This window comes from Tympanuchus pallidicinctus, unplaced genomic scaffold (assembly GCF_026119805.1).
Source record: "Tympanuchus pallidicinctus isolate F22 unplaced genomic scaffold, pur_lepc_1.0 scaffold1, whole genome shotgun sequence".
Classification (NCBI taxonomy): Eukaryota; Metazoa; Chordata; class Aves; order Galliformes; family Phasianidae; genus Tympanuchus; species Tympanuchus pallidicinctus.
This window is the reverse complement of record NW_026294618.1, coordinates 342841-361927: the sequence shown is the minus strand read 5'-3', so window position 1 is coordinate 361927 and position 19087 is coordinate 342841. Positions and strand designations below refer to the sequence as shown.

General features: G+C 45.7%; 1 protein-coding gene across 5 annotated transcripts in view; it reads right to left on the bottom strand.

Annotated features, from left to right (window-relative positions):
• Positions 1–19087, bottom strand: part of EVA1A (eva-1 homolog A, regulator of programmed cell death) — a 192535-nt gene that overhangs the window by 1689 nt on the left and 171759 nt on the right. For 2 of the 5 annotated variants that reach the window (XM_052692613.1, XM_052692617.1), the window contains 2 exons: positions 12791–12955; positions 8726–8896 (listed from right to left, as the gene is read on the bottom strand). In XM_052692613.1, the coding sequence (XP_052548573.1) occupies positions 8726–8896; positions 12791–12955 (336 nt within the window). Of the gene's footprint in view, positions 1–8725; positions 8900–12790; positions 12956–16542; positions 16628–19087 lie in introns of those variants that run through there. The other 3 variants (XM_052692627.1, XM_052692637.1, XM_052692604.1) reach the window with 3 other exon arrangements.

Here is a 19087-nt window from a genome sequence, read left to right as displayed (position 1 = left end):
GGAGTTATCTGGAAGGATAAATTGAATTGAAATTGAACTGAAAAATGAATTAAGTGCTAATTCCAGTTTCTACAAGAATGGCGTTGAAACCTGAGAGCAGCGCAAGCAAAAGCAACTGAATGCATCTTTCTGTCATAGCCGTTACCACAGTGCAAAGAATAGAGTTTATTATAAAGCTTTACATTTGCTCTGTGCTGCAGCTCAGCTGAAATGGCGAGCCTTGCAGCATGGAAAAATGCATATTATTTATCTGTAAGTTTCTTCTGCTTATCCGAGGCGAGTGCGCTGGCCTTCTGCCCAGACCACCAAAAAGAATACCTGTGCTACAGGAGCACTGCTGGGGTTTGTGCCCTGACACGATGAGTCCTGCAGAGCTGCGTTTCGGGGTGATACAACAAGACTCCAAAGGATCCACAATGCCTTTTCAACGAGGTTATCTTTTTATTTACTACAGGGTGGTGTTTTTTGGTTGATGAAACTGCTAAGGGGTGTAATTGTGACAAATGTTGTTATTGCACTTGCCCTGGGCTACATCACCTCAGCATATTTCACGTTTACAGACACCTTGAGTGGGTGAAGATGAACCAAGCAGAAGTGTCACAGCCAGCTCTGCTCTGCTGTGTCTGTTGGAAGTCCTGAGCACAAGGATGGAGTCAACTCCTCAGATGAGCCTAATCCCCTGAGCTCAGAGATGAAGCTGACCTAGATCCCCCCAGCTGATAGACCAGTATTTGGTCCCTGGAAAAACTACAAGACTCGGCTCTACCTTCACCCCCCACACTATGCTTTTAGATCATTCTCCAAGTGATTTCCTTCAAATAAACTTTTATAGGAGAAAAGGAAAACAGCAGGAGCGGGGAGTTGGACCAGCTGACGTCTGGAGGCCCCACACAACCTAAATTATTCTGATTCTGTGTCCAGAACCCAGACACCAACTTGTGCATGGTTTAAGGCAATGCGTGGTTCAAAGCCCCAAGATGCTCTTGGAACAGTTATGTGAACAAGAAGCATTTGTGTTCTGTGTTTCTCTCCTACCAAATGGATTTCAAAAGTAAATGACAAGCCATGGAAGAGGAAGGTGTCACGACAGTATGAAATATGGCTAATAGAACATGAGACTTGCTAGACTGGATAATGGGGAAGGCATGAGGAAAAAAGAGGCTGAAGACAGACTGCAAAAGGAGGAAAGAACTGCAAAAGATGCATTTAGCAATGCAGAAGAGAAAAAAAATGCAGTAATAGTTGGAGAAAGAAGGGAGGCCAAAGCTAGAGACTTTAAGCTAAGGTATTTTGACAGGAGTGAGTCAACAAAAAAACAGAAGGTAAAAGAAAAAAAAGGTATGAGAACAATCATGGAGAATGTGCTGATAGCTCTGCAGCAATGTGACTGACTGAAATCCTGGCCCCAGTGAAGTTAATGGAATCCTGAACTCAAGGGGCAGAACTTGAATAAAAACTGCAGCCCAGCTTATGCAATAGCAAAGCCACTGTCCATCTGCTACAGCATGCACAGTAAAGCAGTCTTCATTGCAGAGACACGACATCCCCAGGAAAAGTGTCATCATCCCCTTTTACCTCCATCTGGACAACTCAGGACAGCGAGCTGCCCTCGCAAGTAGGCACAGGGAGGACTGCAAAGACACGCAGACTGGGAAGCACAAACAAGCAGCACTGACCTGTTTGTCCTGGAAGCCAGTAAGTGCAGTGTGCCCCTGCTCTGCCTTGGGCTGACACGATGCCCAGCACTTTCCTGAGCACCACATTCCTGCACACACAGGGGCTTCGTTTGGTTGCATTAGTTCCACTGTTCACTCTTTTTAAAGCAACTCATAAGATAACATGGGTTTGAGCTTGAGAAGGACACATGTGGTTTCTCTCCTCCCATTTTTGTCCATGTCCTGCTTTTCATTTCTCCTCCCTACTCTTTTTTCCACGCTACTGTATCCTGCTCATGTGCAAGCAGCATCTCCATTGCTACTTAAGCAACTATTTTTCATCCCCTGCTCGTTCTCTTGTGTACAGCTCTCCATGCAGTGCAAAGGCTGTTATCGAATCTTTGGGCTTCGCTGGCATTTACGAGCTTCTCCAGCTACTCTGTCAACATCTGAGACACTGCCTGGACTTCCTCATGAGCTGTAACCCTCCATTCCACCGCAGCCTCGGCATTTATCATGCATACAATCCACTTGTGCAGCAACATCTCTCTTTCTACAGCAGAAAGAGCAACTTAAGCTAAAAACCAGGGGCTGTTTTTTTCTCAGCTGAAGCAGCCAAATCAGCAACCCCTGGATTTGGGGGATTGATCAGTTCGCCTCCTCCTTTGCACATCCTCTTTGCGAAGGACAAAAAGCAGCATCCTCTTCAGAAATGGATGCTCAGAACCTTCCAAAACTCAAGGGAGCTCACGTTCATCATGCCCACAGTAACACGTCTCAAAGTACTTCAAAAACTCTTTAAAAGCATATGGATATCAGTTAACAATAGTTTGATATGAATTCATGTGCATGTGTGCCCCACTACCCCTTTAGCACTCGGATTTTGATCAGTGGAGCTCTTTCTTCCACAGCGGTGGATGACAGCAAGGCTGTGTTTTCCTCCTACACTTCTGGAAGGACCCAGCTGCTGCCAATCTCTTTAGATGGGGTTGCCTTCCCTTCTGTGGTATTTCTCTCTCTGGATTAAAAGCGTTGATGAAAGTCACTGATTCAAGCCTGAATTTAATCACTGCAGACAAAAGATACACGCTCTTCGTAAACTCTCTACACAAAACCCACCACCTTCTATGCAGTCAAAGCCCAGAAATTAGAAACACATTTTATTTTGTTTTTCCAACCAAACCAGCAGCAATTGTGGAGCCTGTTTCCTGAGGGCTACCAATCTGCTGGGAGCATCAGCCCAGACTGCCATTAATTCCCCAGGAAATGCCACAGGCCAAGGTTGTTACTGGTATTATAATAAATCGTTTCAATAAATACAAAGCAATCTAGGCATTAATGCTGCTGGCTTCCTGTGATGGCTTCATATATTCAGAAACCTCAGTGGGGAGGGATGTTTCAGAGCTCCCAGTGAAAGGCTCAGCATTAAGCACAGTCACACAAGCAGTAGGAATAACATCTTCTTGGGAATTTACAGTCAGCCCCACAGGCTGCCGAAATCCCCTGGCCGGACAGAGGAAGCTCTCCAGCAGCCCCTTATTAAGAAAGCTCAGGCCAAGCAGCCTAAAAGTTGGAATGATCCCCCCCGGGTTGTTTTTTGGAAGCTCCTTGTTCATAACTTGGCACCAATGGTTTAGGGCTTACGGAAGAATGAAACAGGGATTTGTGGAGGTTTCCCTCTAACTACTTTATCCTGAATACAAAACTAGGGTAAGTCCTCTATCCGAAGGAAGGCACTGGAAGTGATCTGGTACAATTTAGACATTTAATATTTACATAAACAGAAGGGATAGTTCTGGTCTTGCTGGAAGATTGTGACTGCAGAGGCAGGTCCAGCTGCCACTGAGAGCAGTGAAGTCTTCTCAGATACTCAGACAGGTTTTGGATCAGGTCCGTGACAAATAACAGGACTGAGATTTACACACAGGGATTGCATCTAATTCTAATCCTAACTCTGTGACAAAAATTGGCTTTTAAATTAAGGGCATTCCTCAGCCTTTTGCAGGACCACACTCCACGTAAGACTCATTTGTCTGATCAGCTGATAAATCCACTCAGCACAAGGCACTGCTGACTCCTTCCCTCTGTTTCTGAGGAAATGTTTTCGAGTTTAAAACACTTATTGTTTTAAGTGTTAAGGGTAACACTTAACAGGCTGTGATGCTCCTAAACATGGTGAAAGCCTCAAACAGATTTGACTGTGAAAACCAACTCTCCTGCGGAGAGGCTTTGCTTCCTGCTGTGCTGTGATTTTTCACCCCTTGGCTGTCAACAGGAACATTTCCAACATTTACATGGCAACTGCAACCAAAAAGATTGTAGAAATGAGCCCAGAGGCTTTTGCTAATATTGGTGCTCATCCACTCCGTGTGCAGTAAGACTCTGCACGTGCCAACTGTGCAAACAACAGAGCCTGCAGCTCTTCATCTGCAGCTTCCCAACCAATCCTGTCATTTTGTGCAGATGAAGCAAACGCCAGCGTGGACGTGGATTTTAGTGCTCTGCTCAGGATAAGAAACATTCCACTGCCAGGAGGCAGGAGAAGTAGCAGAGTGGAAGATCTTTTCAAGCGTGTACTTGATCCATGCAACACCAAGTGCCCCTAAGGTCCTTCTCTTGGAGGAGGTCTGAGGCTGTACACCATCCTCTGTCCCAAACAACAAAAAAAAGAAGTGTACAACTCTTCCCTTTTTACAACTTGCCTTTACAAAATATTGTTTTGAGCCAACTCACCAGCAGAGGCAAGTCCTGATCAGCAGTTTCATAGAATCATAGAATGGCACAGTTTCAGTTTCAGTTTGCAGAGTGTACCTGAGGGACATTTTAGTATCATGAAGCACTTCTTGCATTGTTTCCCTCTGGCACAGAGGCTGGGGTCAGGGGTGGTGGAAGATGTATGAACCAAAACCTCCCTGGCCATCCCTGCCTCCCTTAAGCCACTGTAGTGACTTCTCTATGGGCATCAACAGCTGGTGTGGTGTAAGCCCTCTTCAAGGCTGCAAACTCAGGCAAACATGAAAATTTCCAAGTGATCTCAAAAGTCTGCAACAAGAAGAGAAGTTGCTTTGCAGTGCCTTAGTTTTATCCCATTATATTTGTGCCGTCACACATCATGTCTTTGAACTCATAACATAAAGCCTCCTCCCCATACTAACATACAGTAAAATAAACCAGGCCAAATCCATCCTCCTTGCTAAGAGCAAATGACAACATTACATGTAGCAAATAAAAAGAGTTTACAGCATCTGCTGTTTCAATCCATAGGACAGTCATCAATTATTTTTGTGACAAATACCAACCTGAACCTACACACCGCTGAGATTAAAACTCATCCAACATTCACGGTTAAGTGCACTGGAGAACACGAGCAAGAAGCTCAGGAACTCATCACTGGAAGCCAAAGTGGTGAGGTCTGAGTTATACCATTTATCTGGCAGTTAGTGAATCTGAACATATCACAGGGTGACCGCTTTATAAGAGGGTAAGCAAGTAAGACCCGCATCAACACGACAGCTAAGGCTGTCAATTTAGGGATGCGATGAGGAAGGCTAAGGCCCTCTTGGAATTATACCTTACAAAGAAGGTAAAGGGTAACAAGAAAGGGTTTTTGCAAGTATGTCAGCAGTAAAAGGAAGACTAGAGAAAATGCGAGTCCCCTGCTAAACAAAGTGGGTACGTTGGTAACAGAAGACACTGAAAAGGTAGAGATTCTGAAGGCCTTCTTTGCTTCAGTCTTCAGTGCTAAGATGGGCCCTCAAGAATTCCTGACCCTGGAGATGACAGAGAATCCAGGAGAAGGAGGATTTCCCACCACCTGAGGAGGATCTGGTCAGAGAATGTCTAGCCAAAATCAATGCACACGAAGCCATGGGCTCCGATGGGATGCACCCATGTGTGCTAGGAGAGCTGGCAGAGGTGACTCCTGAACTCCTATCATCTTTGAAAGGTCCTGGCAAACAAGAGAGGTGCCTGAAGACTGGAGGATAGCCGATGTCATTTCAGTCTTCAGAAAGGGCAATCCCTAAATAGGTGATGGAACAGCTTGTTCTGGATATCCTCTCCGATCAACTGAAAGAGAAGAAGGTTATCAGGAGTAGTCAACATGGATTCACCAAGGGGGAACTGTGCTCGACCAACCTGGTAGCTTTCTATGATATCATCACTAGCAGAGTAGATGGGGGGAGAGCAGTGAGAGTTGTGTACCTTGACTTCACCAAGGCATCTGACATCATCTCCCACAACATCCTTGTTATGAAACTTAGAAAGTGCAGGATAGATGAGTGCATGGTGAGGTGGGTTGAGAACTGGCTGACTGGCTGAGCTCAGAGTGTGGTTATCGGCAGTGCAGTCTGGTTGGAGGCTGTAACCAGTGGTGTTCCCCAGGTGTCAGTACTCGGTCCAGACTTATGCAACATCTTCATCAACAACCTGGATGAAGGGACAGAGTCCACCCTCAGCAAGTTTGCTGATGATACAAAGCTAGGAGAAGTGGCTGACACACCTGTAGGCTGTGCTACCATTCAGCAAGACCTGGGCAGGCTGAGAGTTGGACAGAACTGGGTCAGGTTTAACAAGAGCAAGTGTAGAGTCATTCCTGAGGAGGAATGACTGCATTTATCAATAAGGGTTCAGGGATGACCTGCTGGAGAGGAGCTCTGCAGAGAAGGACCTGGGTATTCTGGTTGCCAACAGGTCAGCCATGAGCCAGCAGTGTGCCCTGCTGGCCAAGAAGGCCAATGGGATCCTGGGGTGCAGTAAAAGGAGCGTGGCCAGCAGGTCAAGGGAGGTGATCCTCCCCCTCTGCTGTGCCCTGGTGAGGCCACATTTAGAATACTGTGTCCAGTTCTGGGCTCCCCAGTTCAGAAAAGGCTGGGATCTCCTAGAAGGAGTCCAGTGGAGGGCCACAAAATGATGAAGGACTTGGAGCATCTTCTGTATGAGGAAAGGCTGAGTAACCTGGGGCTGTTCAGCCTGGGGAAAAGAAGACTGAGAGGAGATCTGACATATATTTATAAATATCTAAAGGAAGGTGGGAGGCAAATGGATGAGGCCAGGCTCTTCTCAGTGGTGCACAGCAATAGGACAAGGAGCAATGGCCTAAAACTTGAACACAGAAAGATCCATACAAACATGCAGAACTTCTTTACAGTAAGGGTGAGGGAGCACTGGAACAGGTTGCTCTGAGAGGCTGTGGAGTTTCCTTCTATGGAGATACTCAAGACCCGCTTGGTCACCTACCTGTGTGACCAACTGCAGGGAACCTGCTTTAACAGGGTGGCTGGACTCGATGATCCCTTGAGTTCTCTTCCTATCCCTGCAATTCTGTGATCCTGTGATTTACTATTTGTTCTGGAGCAAAAGGCTCCTGCCAAGATCGACACCTTGGCAAAGGGATGAATCGAGGCCTTGTGCCCCATAAAATGACTGCAAGGTCAAAGAGCTGTGCTGTGGAAGCAAATGGAAGCAAAGTCAGCAGTCCTAAATCCTAGTACTACTGCCCCTACCGTAAATCCTAAAACTTTCTGCTACCCGTTACTTTGCAGATGGGGAAAATAATGCAAACAGTATTTTATTTTCTATTAGCATTGAGAATACAGGCATTTTTTTTCCACAGCAAAAATAGATGTAGGTAAGAGAGGGAAGTATGATAGACAGAAGATACATTTAGTGTTTCCTTTCCCTAATCTTTCCTTAGAAAGTCCAAGCAACAAAAATATATCCCACTCAGTCATCTTTTGTGAAGAACATCACTACTTGCATTTAGGCTGCCAGCTTCTTTAAAGTGTCACCAACAGCCAATTTCAATGACCATTCAATGTGTAGAAAAGCAGAACTTTGCATTCAATAATCACGTCCTCTTAGAAGGATCCTTCACTTAACATGCAGAAAAACTCTCATTAAGCTACTTAGTGATTCCAAAATGAAAAGCCCAAGTTGGTTACTTCAAATCCAAATACTTGTCTGTAGCAGCACGGCGGTATCTCAGCAAGAGCAGGGCACCAAGAATGCATTTCTATTTACTGAATCAGTAAAGTTGAATGTCACAAAGACATGGAATAACTACTGCTCCCAAATGCAGTTTTAGTTACACAGATCCCAGCTTAAGTGCATTAGGGTGGTGTGAGCAGAGCGGCTGTAGAGCACAGAATCATTCACAGCATGTACTAAAGGAGCAGCACATTAGCATTACCAACAAGGTGCATATGAACATTTCATTAAAATGGAGAACATTCTGCAGTCTCATAAGAAAAACTGGCTGTAAACAGCATGTCACAGCAGGCCAGTGAAAAAACAGGGCCCTCATTCTGCAGAAAGCAGCAGAGATTGTCCTAAAATACGTAGAGCCAGTGCTACCTGCTTGCGGGGTGGATCCTCCAGCTCTGCAGTCAATTCTTAGTTTTGACAAGGCACCTCACAAGATGGAAAATATTTGCACTACGTTGTCTGCCTCTACTGGACTTCTTACTCTCAATGATACTGAGTCCAAGCACTGAACACAGCACACAGTCTCTATTTCAAGAGTAACTTCTTAATGCAAATCTTAAAAGGAAGACTATTCCTCTGCTACTTGAAAGATACATGTGGGTGAAGGATAAACTGTGATCCAAGGAAATTTCGCTCTAAACTACATTTAAATATATAATTAAGCAGACTCTCAAGCTACTTCATCTTCACATTCCTACTGAAGATAAGCCAAATTCTCTTAAGCAGGGTAATGATCTCTTATTTTCCAAATTACGGGACAACAAGCTTGCCTTCCTTACGTGCCAGGCTTTGATCTTCAGGAAAAACACAGCATTAGAAATAAGACCACATTGAAGATCACACTGTATTTAACTTCAGATGAGAGCAAATCCAGGGGAAAGCAGAGCACCATAAACCCTGTTGCGTGTTGCCTGCCAGAGCTGCCCGGGTCAGGCCTTTCAAGGCAGAATTTGCTGAGAGACAAATGAAAAATACCAACAGTTCAAAGAAACGGATTTAGCCGTAAATGACCGAGGTGCAGGGCTCAGTGCAGAGTCCACAAGCAGCCCGTGGGAGCGCAGAGAGGTGGCAGCCCCCAGACCTACCTGTGATGAAGGCGTACGCTGCTAGGATGTTGCTGAGCAGTGCCATCTCCGTGCTGACACCCACGGGCTCCATGCTGCTGGCGAACGCTGGTGGCTGTGTCTCATCCACAGGAAGCAGGAAGGAGGTGTTGTCTAAAGGGTAGAAGGTGGCCGACCTCCCTTTCTTCTTCTCTGCTTCGAAACAGAAAGGGAGTGAAGAACCAGGCACGTGCACCAGCCCTGTCCTGCCCTACCTATCCTCATCTGTGTTCAGAGATCTGGAGCTGCTCAGCACCAAGCCACCCACATTCGCTCCCCTTTTTGGGGCAACAAAACCTTTGCAGTTAGCTTCGGTCGAGCCCATGCCCTGTCTGCACCCAAACAGCATCTTCTCTCCACTGTCTCCTGCTCTTTCATGTCACCGCCTAGACACACCCACCCATGTTACAGCAAATATAGAATCAGGTTTCTTTTATCTTACGTAAATCAACAAAGCCTTTATCAGCTAAGCTTGTTATAAGTCTACACATGGGCACGGAAAACACAACCAGAGCTGGCAACCCTGTGCTGGAGTCGCGTTGCAGTGATCCACCCGCACCTGGCAGACAACACTTTCTCCCCAGCCTTTGCAGAGAAGGGCGAATCTGAGTTTATGACTGCCTTCAGGAGCTCACTTGCATTGTGTTTCACCCAGACATCATTTCCCTTTGGAGAGGTGAGCAAGCGTGAGTTAATGATTTGATTTTATTTGTAGAAGACCAGAGCTGAGGAGGCACTTAATTCCAGGAGGCTCAAAGAGACCCTTTCAGACCTTATCAGCTCGCTGCCAAGTACTTCTTGCACCTTGATCTGCTGGCAGACACTCTCACTGGTCACAAAACACTAATTGTTCTGAACACATGAAAACCACTGCACAGGATCCAGCTCCATCATCCATGTGATTGTTTAAGGGTAGCTGTTGCAGCTTCTCAGGCTCCTTTTCCTGGGTGTCTGGCTCCAAGCAGCACGCTGTAGAATCACAGACTTGCCTCTGGCTTCCACTTGTCTGCAAGTACTAAATTCAGGAAACTGTCGGATCCACCTCCTACAGTGCCACCAGTGCCATGCAAACAAAGGGCACAACCAGAGATCATCTGTGCTCACCCAGTCTGTGCCCATTCCCTGCTCACCCAGCAAAGCAAGACAAGACATTCAACCTCCTGCTGTGTGTGCTGGGAAGCGGCACAGCCCAGAGGAGCAGCAACAGAACGAGGGCTGTCAGAGAACAGGTAATACTGGATGGAGAGGGACTGAGTGCATGAGTGTGTGTGCAGCAATGCCAAGCCCCAATGTGCCTCAGAGGAGAAGTACCAGAGATGGATGTCTGGGTGTTGCTGTGAGGGTTCAGCCCCAAGGAACGTGGGTGCAGTTGTATCTGCCACTGGAAGACTGCATGGCCTTGAGAAAATCACACCTACCGAGCTACCAAGGTGTAAATGACTGCCCCAGAGAAGGGTTTTCAAACATGGATTTCTGGGTGGCAGATGCAAAAGAGAAAAACATCCCCAGAAGCCCTTCCTTTGGGAGAATAGAGATTGCTACAACTAGGTGTATAGAGGCACAGAAGGGCAAAGGCACAGCCAGCAGGAAATTAACAGCAAATCTTTGGAAAAATATTTTAATTCAAATGTAGGCCCCAGAAATGCTAACGTGCCCTCTAATCTTTCTTCTTATTCTCCTTGCCCAGTAAACCCATGTCTGTAAAAGCGGTTGACTTTTTCTTTACCACACCACCACTCCCACCAAGAAACCCACAGGAAGCAGAGTACATTTTTTATTCGTTCAAACTGAACCCCTGCCCTCCTGAAGATGCCCTGGGTACTTCAAAGTATCTCATGTAGCACCAGGTATCTAAACCATGGCAAGCAAATCCTGCTGTTAGCTGACAGATCTTAATGGAGTGACTCAGCTCCCCCCACATAGCAGGAACTTAAAAGCTCAATGTATTTGTTCACATGGACGTTTAAGCCATCTCAGGGTCAGCAGGACATCCACACAGATGGCAGATATGAGAAGGGATGTGGGGAAAATTCCCACTCTTTTAGAATAGCTTCTGCCACTACAAATGACACATTTGTGTAAAAGCAACAGAACCCTGCCCCTGGATGTACGCACACAGAGCTCTGGTTCTAAAATAGTTAATCTAAAATCTCTTTACAACTAACAACAAGGAAGAGCACTGCCAGCATATAATCTCATAAACATACTTCTCATCCTAAAGAGAACCACTGAGTTACGTGCTACAGGCTTCTGATCGGTCTTTACGAGGTTTCTGTGATATGAACCTGGCACCTCTTTATCACAGTCTCACGTGTCCAGCTCTGAATTAGTGACAACATACCTACTGCCCCTCACTGCCAATGCAGTCACAGCATCTCACTAGGAATGAGATTTAAACTATACTTGCCATGGGGGCTTCCCTGTTTGCATGTGCTACACCAGTCAGGAAAGGCTCAGATGAAAACACTTCTGTGGGGCTTTGGACATCCCCTGGGAAACAAGCTGTGCAAAATGGCGTCTTTTAGAGTAAGGCACAACTCCTCTCACATGAGATGTAAAGAGAGTCTCATTTTTTTTTCTTCTGACTTGTCTGAAGAACAGATGCGATCAAACAAGTTTTTCAATGAACATTCATCTGCATACACTGCACTCCAGCAAAGAGCATCACAGAACTACACAGCTAGTTTTGTCATCTACAGGATTGTACAAGAACAGACAGGAAAGACAGAAAATGGCTGGGGTTATGCAGGAGGGAAAAACAACCAAACATCATAAGGGTCACGTGCTGGTTTGCTACGCCGTTCCCTTGTCTGCCTTTTATCCCAGGATCACATTTCAATACAACCCCTTTCTGCTTGCTAGCTCTGAAGACCTCACTTGCCCTAGCAGCCCACCTGCTGCTGGTTACCCCTTCACCACGTCCACCTTTTCTTAGTTGTTCTGACTCACTCAGGCTGTTTTCCTTGCAACTTTACACCAAATTAGAGCGAAAGTATTTCAGCTAGCAGAAAGTTTGCCCAGTAACCTAGGAGAAACTATTCAAGATACTGGGCTGACTTTAGCAAACAGTTTTAATAAAAGAAATAAAACAGGAAGGGAGATTACAGAAATGTCCAAATATTTCCTTTTGCGATTTCTGAAACAATATTTCAGCTGTTAATTTCAAACTGACACCCTTGTTTGAAAAGCACTGCATTTTTTTTTAAATGAATGAATAAATGATATGAAAACTGAAGAGGTGTCATTTGTAGAAGTGAAATGTTTACAGGAATGAAAATAAGCTCTGTGTTTTTCTTCTCGTTTGAAAAAACCACCAAGATGACAGCTTTTATTTCAGGCCAATCCAAAGTTCCTTTTCTTGACAATTTTTTTTCCAGTAAGGTCTCCACTGAGCGAAGTGCCATCGCTGACGTGTAACCGCCTGCAGGCTGTGGGGTAACTTTGCCCACAGACAGACACAAGGCAGCTCTGTGCACAGCAACCCCCCCCTGCATTTCAGGGAGCACAGGGTAGGAAATTCCAGCAGTCCTGTCATCACCACCCACCGCGTGTTGGGAAACACAATGCAAAAACATTGCCTAACCCAGTAAGTGCTCACTTGCCATTTTCCTTTATTCATAATCAATCCCTTCCTCCCACTCACCTACCGCTCGATAGCAAAGACCTGACTTCATTCATCTCCCTCCACTTTGCATTCTTACGAAAATGGCATCACAGTTCAAAGCTCAGCTGAAAACCTCTGTCCCCAGTGAAGCAACCTCCTGCCGTGTTTGCCCTGCTCTGGATTTGGGACTGCATTGGATGGGTCTTCAAAGTACTTCCGTGACGAATTTTGACACGCATGGCCATGACTGCTATTTCAGGAAATTCAGTGTGAGTTTAACAGTTCACTGTGGTCAGCCAGTGTTAATGCCTCAGAACCTCTCATTCTGACCGTGACATGGACAGGTACAAAACAGAAACCCGGATAAAGTCTAAGTTTCCATAAGGGGAAGAGTTACCAGACCACAGTAAGGTCTGAGCCAGTCATACAATAGTCACAGCTACCTGGGAGGGCACGTCCTACACTGGGAGGAGAGACATCAGAAAGGAACACGCCGTCTCCTATAGCATCAGCATCAAACAGCCTTGGTCGCAGTGGAAAATGTGGCTTCTGAAATCCTTGGTAATTGCTTGGCCTTGGCTGGATTTCATGCAGAAGCTTCCTGGGAACTGAAAGAGAAGAGTAAGAAGAGCACAACTGTTAGAGTTACTTCAGCTGATCAGAATGAGAATTATCGCATCATGCTGTGGGTTCAGCTGATACCTAATTACCAACAGGCACTCATTTACCGCTGTGATGAATGCACTTCAAATGCCTGCACAGAGATACACAAGGAGAAAAGGCTAGGAACTACAACGTGCTCAACATATTGTTTACTTCACTGGCACAGGCTGCCAGGGAGGTGGTGGAGTCTCCTTCCCTGGAGATGTTCAAGACCCACCTGCACACCTCCTTGTGCGACCTGGAGTAGGGAACTGCTTTGGCAGGGGGTTGCACTCAATGATCTCTGGAGGTCCCTTCCAACCCCTACAAGTCTGTGATTCTGTAATACTTATAATTAAGCTTTGAGACTAGACTGAGGGTCAGATTCAGACAGCTTATTTAGACACCCATCTAAGGCAATGAAATGACTGATAAGTTGGCCTTTGGTTCCAGCCCTGAGCTTCAGAGATCTGCAGCTGGTCGTATCATGGTGGCAGGCACAACAGGAAGCCCCTAGCAAAGGGGACTGTCAGTTATGCTTGAATCCCTGTCTCCCTTCAGGCATTGCTGACTTGAGACTGCATATCCATTTCTCGATACCCAGAACCCACCTCTGGAAGATGCTGTCTACAAAAAGCAACAACAAAAAAAAACCAACTTAGATTATCCACCATCAAATAAGAAATCCTACCTGAAAGAAACCCTCTCCACCCTATGAGGTCTAAAATATTCCCATCTTTGGACTTCAAGCTTCAGCCACGCTGAGAAAGACCCCTTCTCTGTTCCTACCATCCTGAGAAAGAGGATGAGGGCTTGGCTAGTACCTTGTTTCATCTTCAGTGTAAGTAACAGACAGGTGAGAAAGGTTAACATGCCCACCAGAGCTGTGTCTGTGCATCACTGGTCCCTCTGGACCAATGTGTGCCTTAATAAGAAAACTATCTTCCCCTCCTTGATGTTGCAAGGCCAGCTCTCTTTGGCTTTACCTCTAAGCAAAGCAATCAAAGCCAGTGCAGCTCCTTTAGTGTACACCCACAGAAGGTGAATCCACACAGTAAATTCACTGATTTGCCCTGTAGGGACACAGCAGCATATCATTTATGAAGCTGAACCAGTTCTGTTGCCTCAGTCATGGCCAACACCTGAGGCTATTTCAGAGCAAAGTGCCTTTCTATACAAAGAGAAAACAAACAAACAAACAAACAATGCTTATATATGCTGTTCAGCTCAGAAATTAGAGGAACAGTGTGCTGAAGGACCAAGTAAATAAACTGAAATTTACAGGGGAGAAATACGTTTTCCCCTCTGGTGACTGTGCCCTAATACATACATCAAAGCACCACTTTGTTCCTGCAGACAGCCAGCACTTTCCTATGTTAAAGATACAGACTACTGAGAACTGACACAAGATCATGAGACCCACAGAAATCCCACGGAAAACTGCTGCAATGTTCGGCCCTCCCTCCTTCAAGTCTGATGGTCGCAGCTTCTGCTGCCCCAGGTTGGCCGCCATCTCCCAAGCCTCGGTTTCCCCACTGCTCCACTGCAGGCTGTGCTATCTCTCATCTTTGCTCTTTGCAGAGGCGTGATTAAGAGTAATTAAAAAACCAAAGCACTTTGAGATCCTTGGCACAAACTTGAAGGAAGATTTTGAAAGCGTGCAGCCCTGGAAGAGAAAGGAAATTCCTGACTGCCCCTTGCAGCTAATCAGCTGCCAAGCAGGAGTGTGAGATTTAATCACACCCAGTAAATCTGCCTGCGTAAATACAAATATTCCTAGTGGGGGAAGCAATCCAACTGCCTTGTTTACATTGTGTTTTACTTGCTGTCTTTGCTGAGGCAAAGAGAATTGTTTCTATATTTGCAGACTGACCTCCTGTATCAGGCTGCCAAGATATCAGTGTTGAAGTTCCCACATTATTAGAAGAGTCACGATAAGTCAGGAAACAGACATGAAAACCTACAGCTTCTGAGCTGCAAAAGCCTGGCACAGCAATCTGCAGCGAAATGTGAATTAGCAACTGTCCTGTGATGGGAAGGCAACAAAAGATGCACATCTCTGTTAGGAGCTGAACAAACTGTTCCAGTGTCTCACCATACTTACTTTTTCCCTATATCTAACCTGAATCTCCCCTCTTTGAGCTTGAAGGCATTTCCCTCTGTCCTGTCACCACAGACCCTGCTAAAGAGTCTGTCCCCTTCTGTCCTGTCGCTCCCCTTTAGATACTGACAGGCTGCTCTCAGCTCACCTCGCAGCCTTCCCTTCTCTTCTCCATCTGCACAGCCCCAGCCCTCAGCCTGTCCTCACAGGAGAGGTGTTCCATCCATTGGATCATTTCTGTGGCCCTCCTCTAGACAACAGCTCCATGTCTCTCCTGTACTGAGGGCTCCACATCTGGATGCTCCAGGTGAGGTCTCACCAGCACAGAGCAGAGAGGAAGGATCACCTCCTTTGCCCTGCTGCCACGCTGCTCAGGATGCAGTCCAGGATATGGTTGGCTTTCTGGGCTGCAAGGGCACACTGCTGGCTCATATCCAGCTTCCCATCCACCAGCACCCTCAGATGTTTTTTCAGCAGGGCTGCACTCAATCCTTTCATCCCCCAGCTTGTATTGGTAGTGGGTGCTGCCTTGACCCAGGTGCAGACCTTGCATGTGGATTTGCTGAACCTCATGAGCTTCACCTGGGCTTGCTGCTCAACCCGTGAAGGTCCCTCTGGATGGCATCCCATCCCTCCAGTGTGTCAACTGCACAAGGCTAAGTATCCTTCAGATACTACTGCATCTCAGGCTGAGGGCCTACAAGGCATCTGGAGAACAAATCCGTATGGCCTTAAACACCTTCCATCCAAACTGCATCCCATAAAACCTGCTGATACGTGTCTGATGAAGATCACGAAGCAAAAGGAACACAGAAACGCAGTTTAATAGATCTGGGCTACTCTTTCGTATTCCAGATTGGCTCTTCTTCACAAAGATCTCCTTTCACCTCCCAGTCTTCATGGTCAACTCTGGGGCAGAACACAGGCTGGGTGGAGCTGTACCTTTCTTTGAACAGGTCATGCCACCCTTCAGCATTCAAAGAAACAGACAAAAAAGGTCTTTCCTAAGCACATCTAGGGAACTGAGCTTTCCCTCCCACCCTGGCACCTGTGCTAATGGCAATGTGAATGCTATCTGTGGTACCAGGAGAGAAGTCGTGATAAAACAAAGCATCACTAAATCACAGCTGCTGGTCAACAGCATCCCAGGGAAGAATGCAGAAGGAGAAATAATCAGAGGAAAATATTCAGAAAGATTGTTTATCATTAAGGCACCTTAGGGTGCAGTTATTCCTCTGGGATGGATAAGAAGGTCAGGTAAAGAAAGACTGATGCCAAATAGGCTTTTGGTGCCTGAAGATAGAAGTGGCTGTGTAAAGAGACTTCCAAAAGCAGGCAGGTATTTAACATTCATGATTAGCTTTGGTACTTTTAAAACTCCTAACTAGTTCCTGTCTTCAATTCAGCAACTAAATTCTGGATGCAGCTCAGTGAAAAGAAGGAAGAACCTACAATTTTTTCGTTTGCAAAGAGCTGTCCACTCTTCTTTGTGGACTCCATAAACATCTTGAGGACGTTTCACCAGGACAGACTTACGTTTGCAAAGAGTAAATAGTGTGAATGGCACATAGCAAGTCTTCCCTTATTCTAGAACATTTATACAACACTAAACCCATATATAGCTCAGATAGATTGATTTAGAAAGTAAAATGGAAAGGCTTTTTCAAGTGCAAAACACCTCACAATTTCCAACTAGCTTCTGTGCAGCAGCCAACTCCACAAGAAAGATTAAACATCTGGTTCCTTCAAAATACCTTCCTTAAATCCCCCAGAGAGCAAAACATCTGACACAAAGCACGGCATGAACTGCAGCAAGGTGTCAAAAGATGTTATTTATGATTAAACCCACCAGAAAAAAAATACCTAGGATTTTAGTCTCCTCTCAGCGTTAAGCACAGAAATCCTGCAGGGAAGGGCTGGCACTTGGCCTGCTGCATGCAATCCAGCAGAGAGCTTAACACAATTTGGCCTGCAGAACCAGTGATGTATGCAAACAAAAGGCAAAGAAATAGGGTCATCAGTCAAAATGCTAACAGGACTGATAGTCAGGAGCCCTGCACCTTAAGAAGTAGATGGGGACTGAGTTGGGATGAGTTGAAAGAGAGGCAGTACTTGGAGGACCTCTGGGACCTTCGTTCTCTCAGAGGGCAGCAGTCAGCACTGAGACGTGGGCATTCAATCAAATGGTTAAACTGTCAGGTTTAAGTGTGGGCCAAGCAGCTGATAAGGCTTTCAAATCTTTATGTAATCTCTCTGCTCTAAAAGCAGAGCCAGCTCCTTGCTCGCACTTCTCTCACTGGAAGACTGCTCATCTCTCTGAATCAGCACCGTGCTACCAATAATTCATTACATTTCCCAATCCAAGACCTCTATTATTATTCATGTGCAGTGAATTAATGGTACCAACCTCACAACACGTCCACACCATCACTGCGTGCCACCTTCCCCTTGCAAAAAATGAGGCAAGTGAAAATTAAAGCCACAGTGTGCTCTTTGTGGCAGAGTGGGCCTATCAGCCTTGAGTACAGGCAGCAGGCAGGACAGTGTGAAGAGATCCATGCTGCTAACAGCATCCTTATTTGTAGGTGGTGGAGACTCTTTCTGCTGGGATTTTCCATACAAGCACTCCCTTGCGTGGCCAGAAGACAGACAGGTGACCAGAAGTTACTGCACCCACAGGCAGCAGAATTCCCCATGACTGTGCTAAGCCATGGAAAATGCCAGCCAACACCTCGCCTCTTTGTTAATCAAGATCATTTGCTGCATCTTGTCTGCAATGCTGATCTGTCTAGTTTTAAATACTCCAGTTCTGCAGGTTCGGCTACTTGCCACATGAGATTGTTTTGCAGAGGATTATGGCTCTTTCTCGGGATCTCTATCCCAAAATGCTGTCGAGTGTTTCAGCTTAAGTGCATACATTATTCCACTAAGCAAAACGTTTGACTGCTATAACCCCCAAATTTTACAGATGGGAACCTGGCTCAGGGACCGAGTTTTGAAAGTGTTTAAATATCAAAGTAATTCACCCAATCCCACAGAGGGAATCTCTGCCAAAGAAAGGAAAATTTGGTCTCCCTGTAGTCCAGCCACACAAACCACCCCCTTTCTGCAAGTTCCACCATTTGGTATTTCCTGATGCTTCTGCAGTCCTGAGCACGTTTAAAGACTTGCACTCCCAGGACTCAATTAGTGTCTAACCTCCATCACCACCGTCCACACCTATCAGTCAATTCCAGGAGAGATCCACAAAAGCTCATTCTTAAGAACACACAGATGGGTTTTGTCAGTCTCTAGCCCTCTGCTGTATATTCATGTGTGCATTTGCAGCCCATAAGCTCAGTACAACGAAAGCAGATCAGCAAATCCTGCCATGAACGACAGAAGCAGTATGCAGTTCAAATAAAGTATGATTCCTTCCCTGATGAAAATTATAACCAAGCCTTTTATCTCGGCAGGTTGGGGCCAGGAACTGTTAATGCTCAACGTGTTTTTAATTAAAAATAATAAAAACACCCTACTGTGAGTAAGCACCCAATATAAACCACTGCATTTTTTTTAAAGGTGGCAGCTCTGAAGCACTGCTGTTTGAGACTTCAAAATGTATGGCATGCAGACATGGAATCACTCATGTTTGTGAAGTACTAAAAGAAAGCAATTTCTCAGCACATATGTAAGGTACACAGCTCCATAAGACTGCAGAACTGGAAGAGTTTTAAGTGCTGTAAAACATAAGTTAAAATACTGGATTGTGACTGCATCAGACCACCAAATAGAACAAAAAAGAAAACTCACATATGTAAGAACACTCCAAATCTGGTGACAACAGCAATACCATGATGTAGTTAGAAATATGGGAGCGAACAAACTAGTTTGAACACCAGAGCTAAACAGAGGCACAGCCCACTCCTTTGGTTCCTTACCAAACGGCTTAGGCATGGTCACAGAACCACAGAATCATAGAATCGTAGAATGGGCTGGGTAGAAAAGGACCACAGTG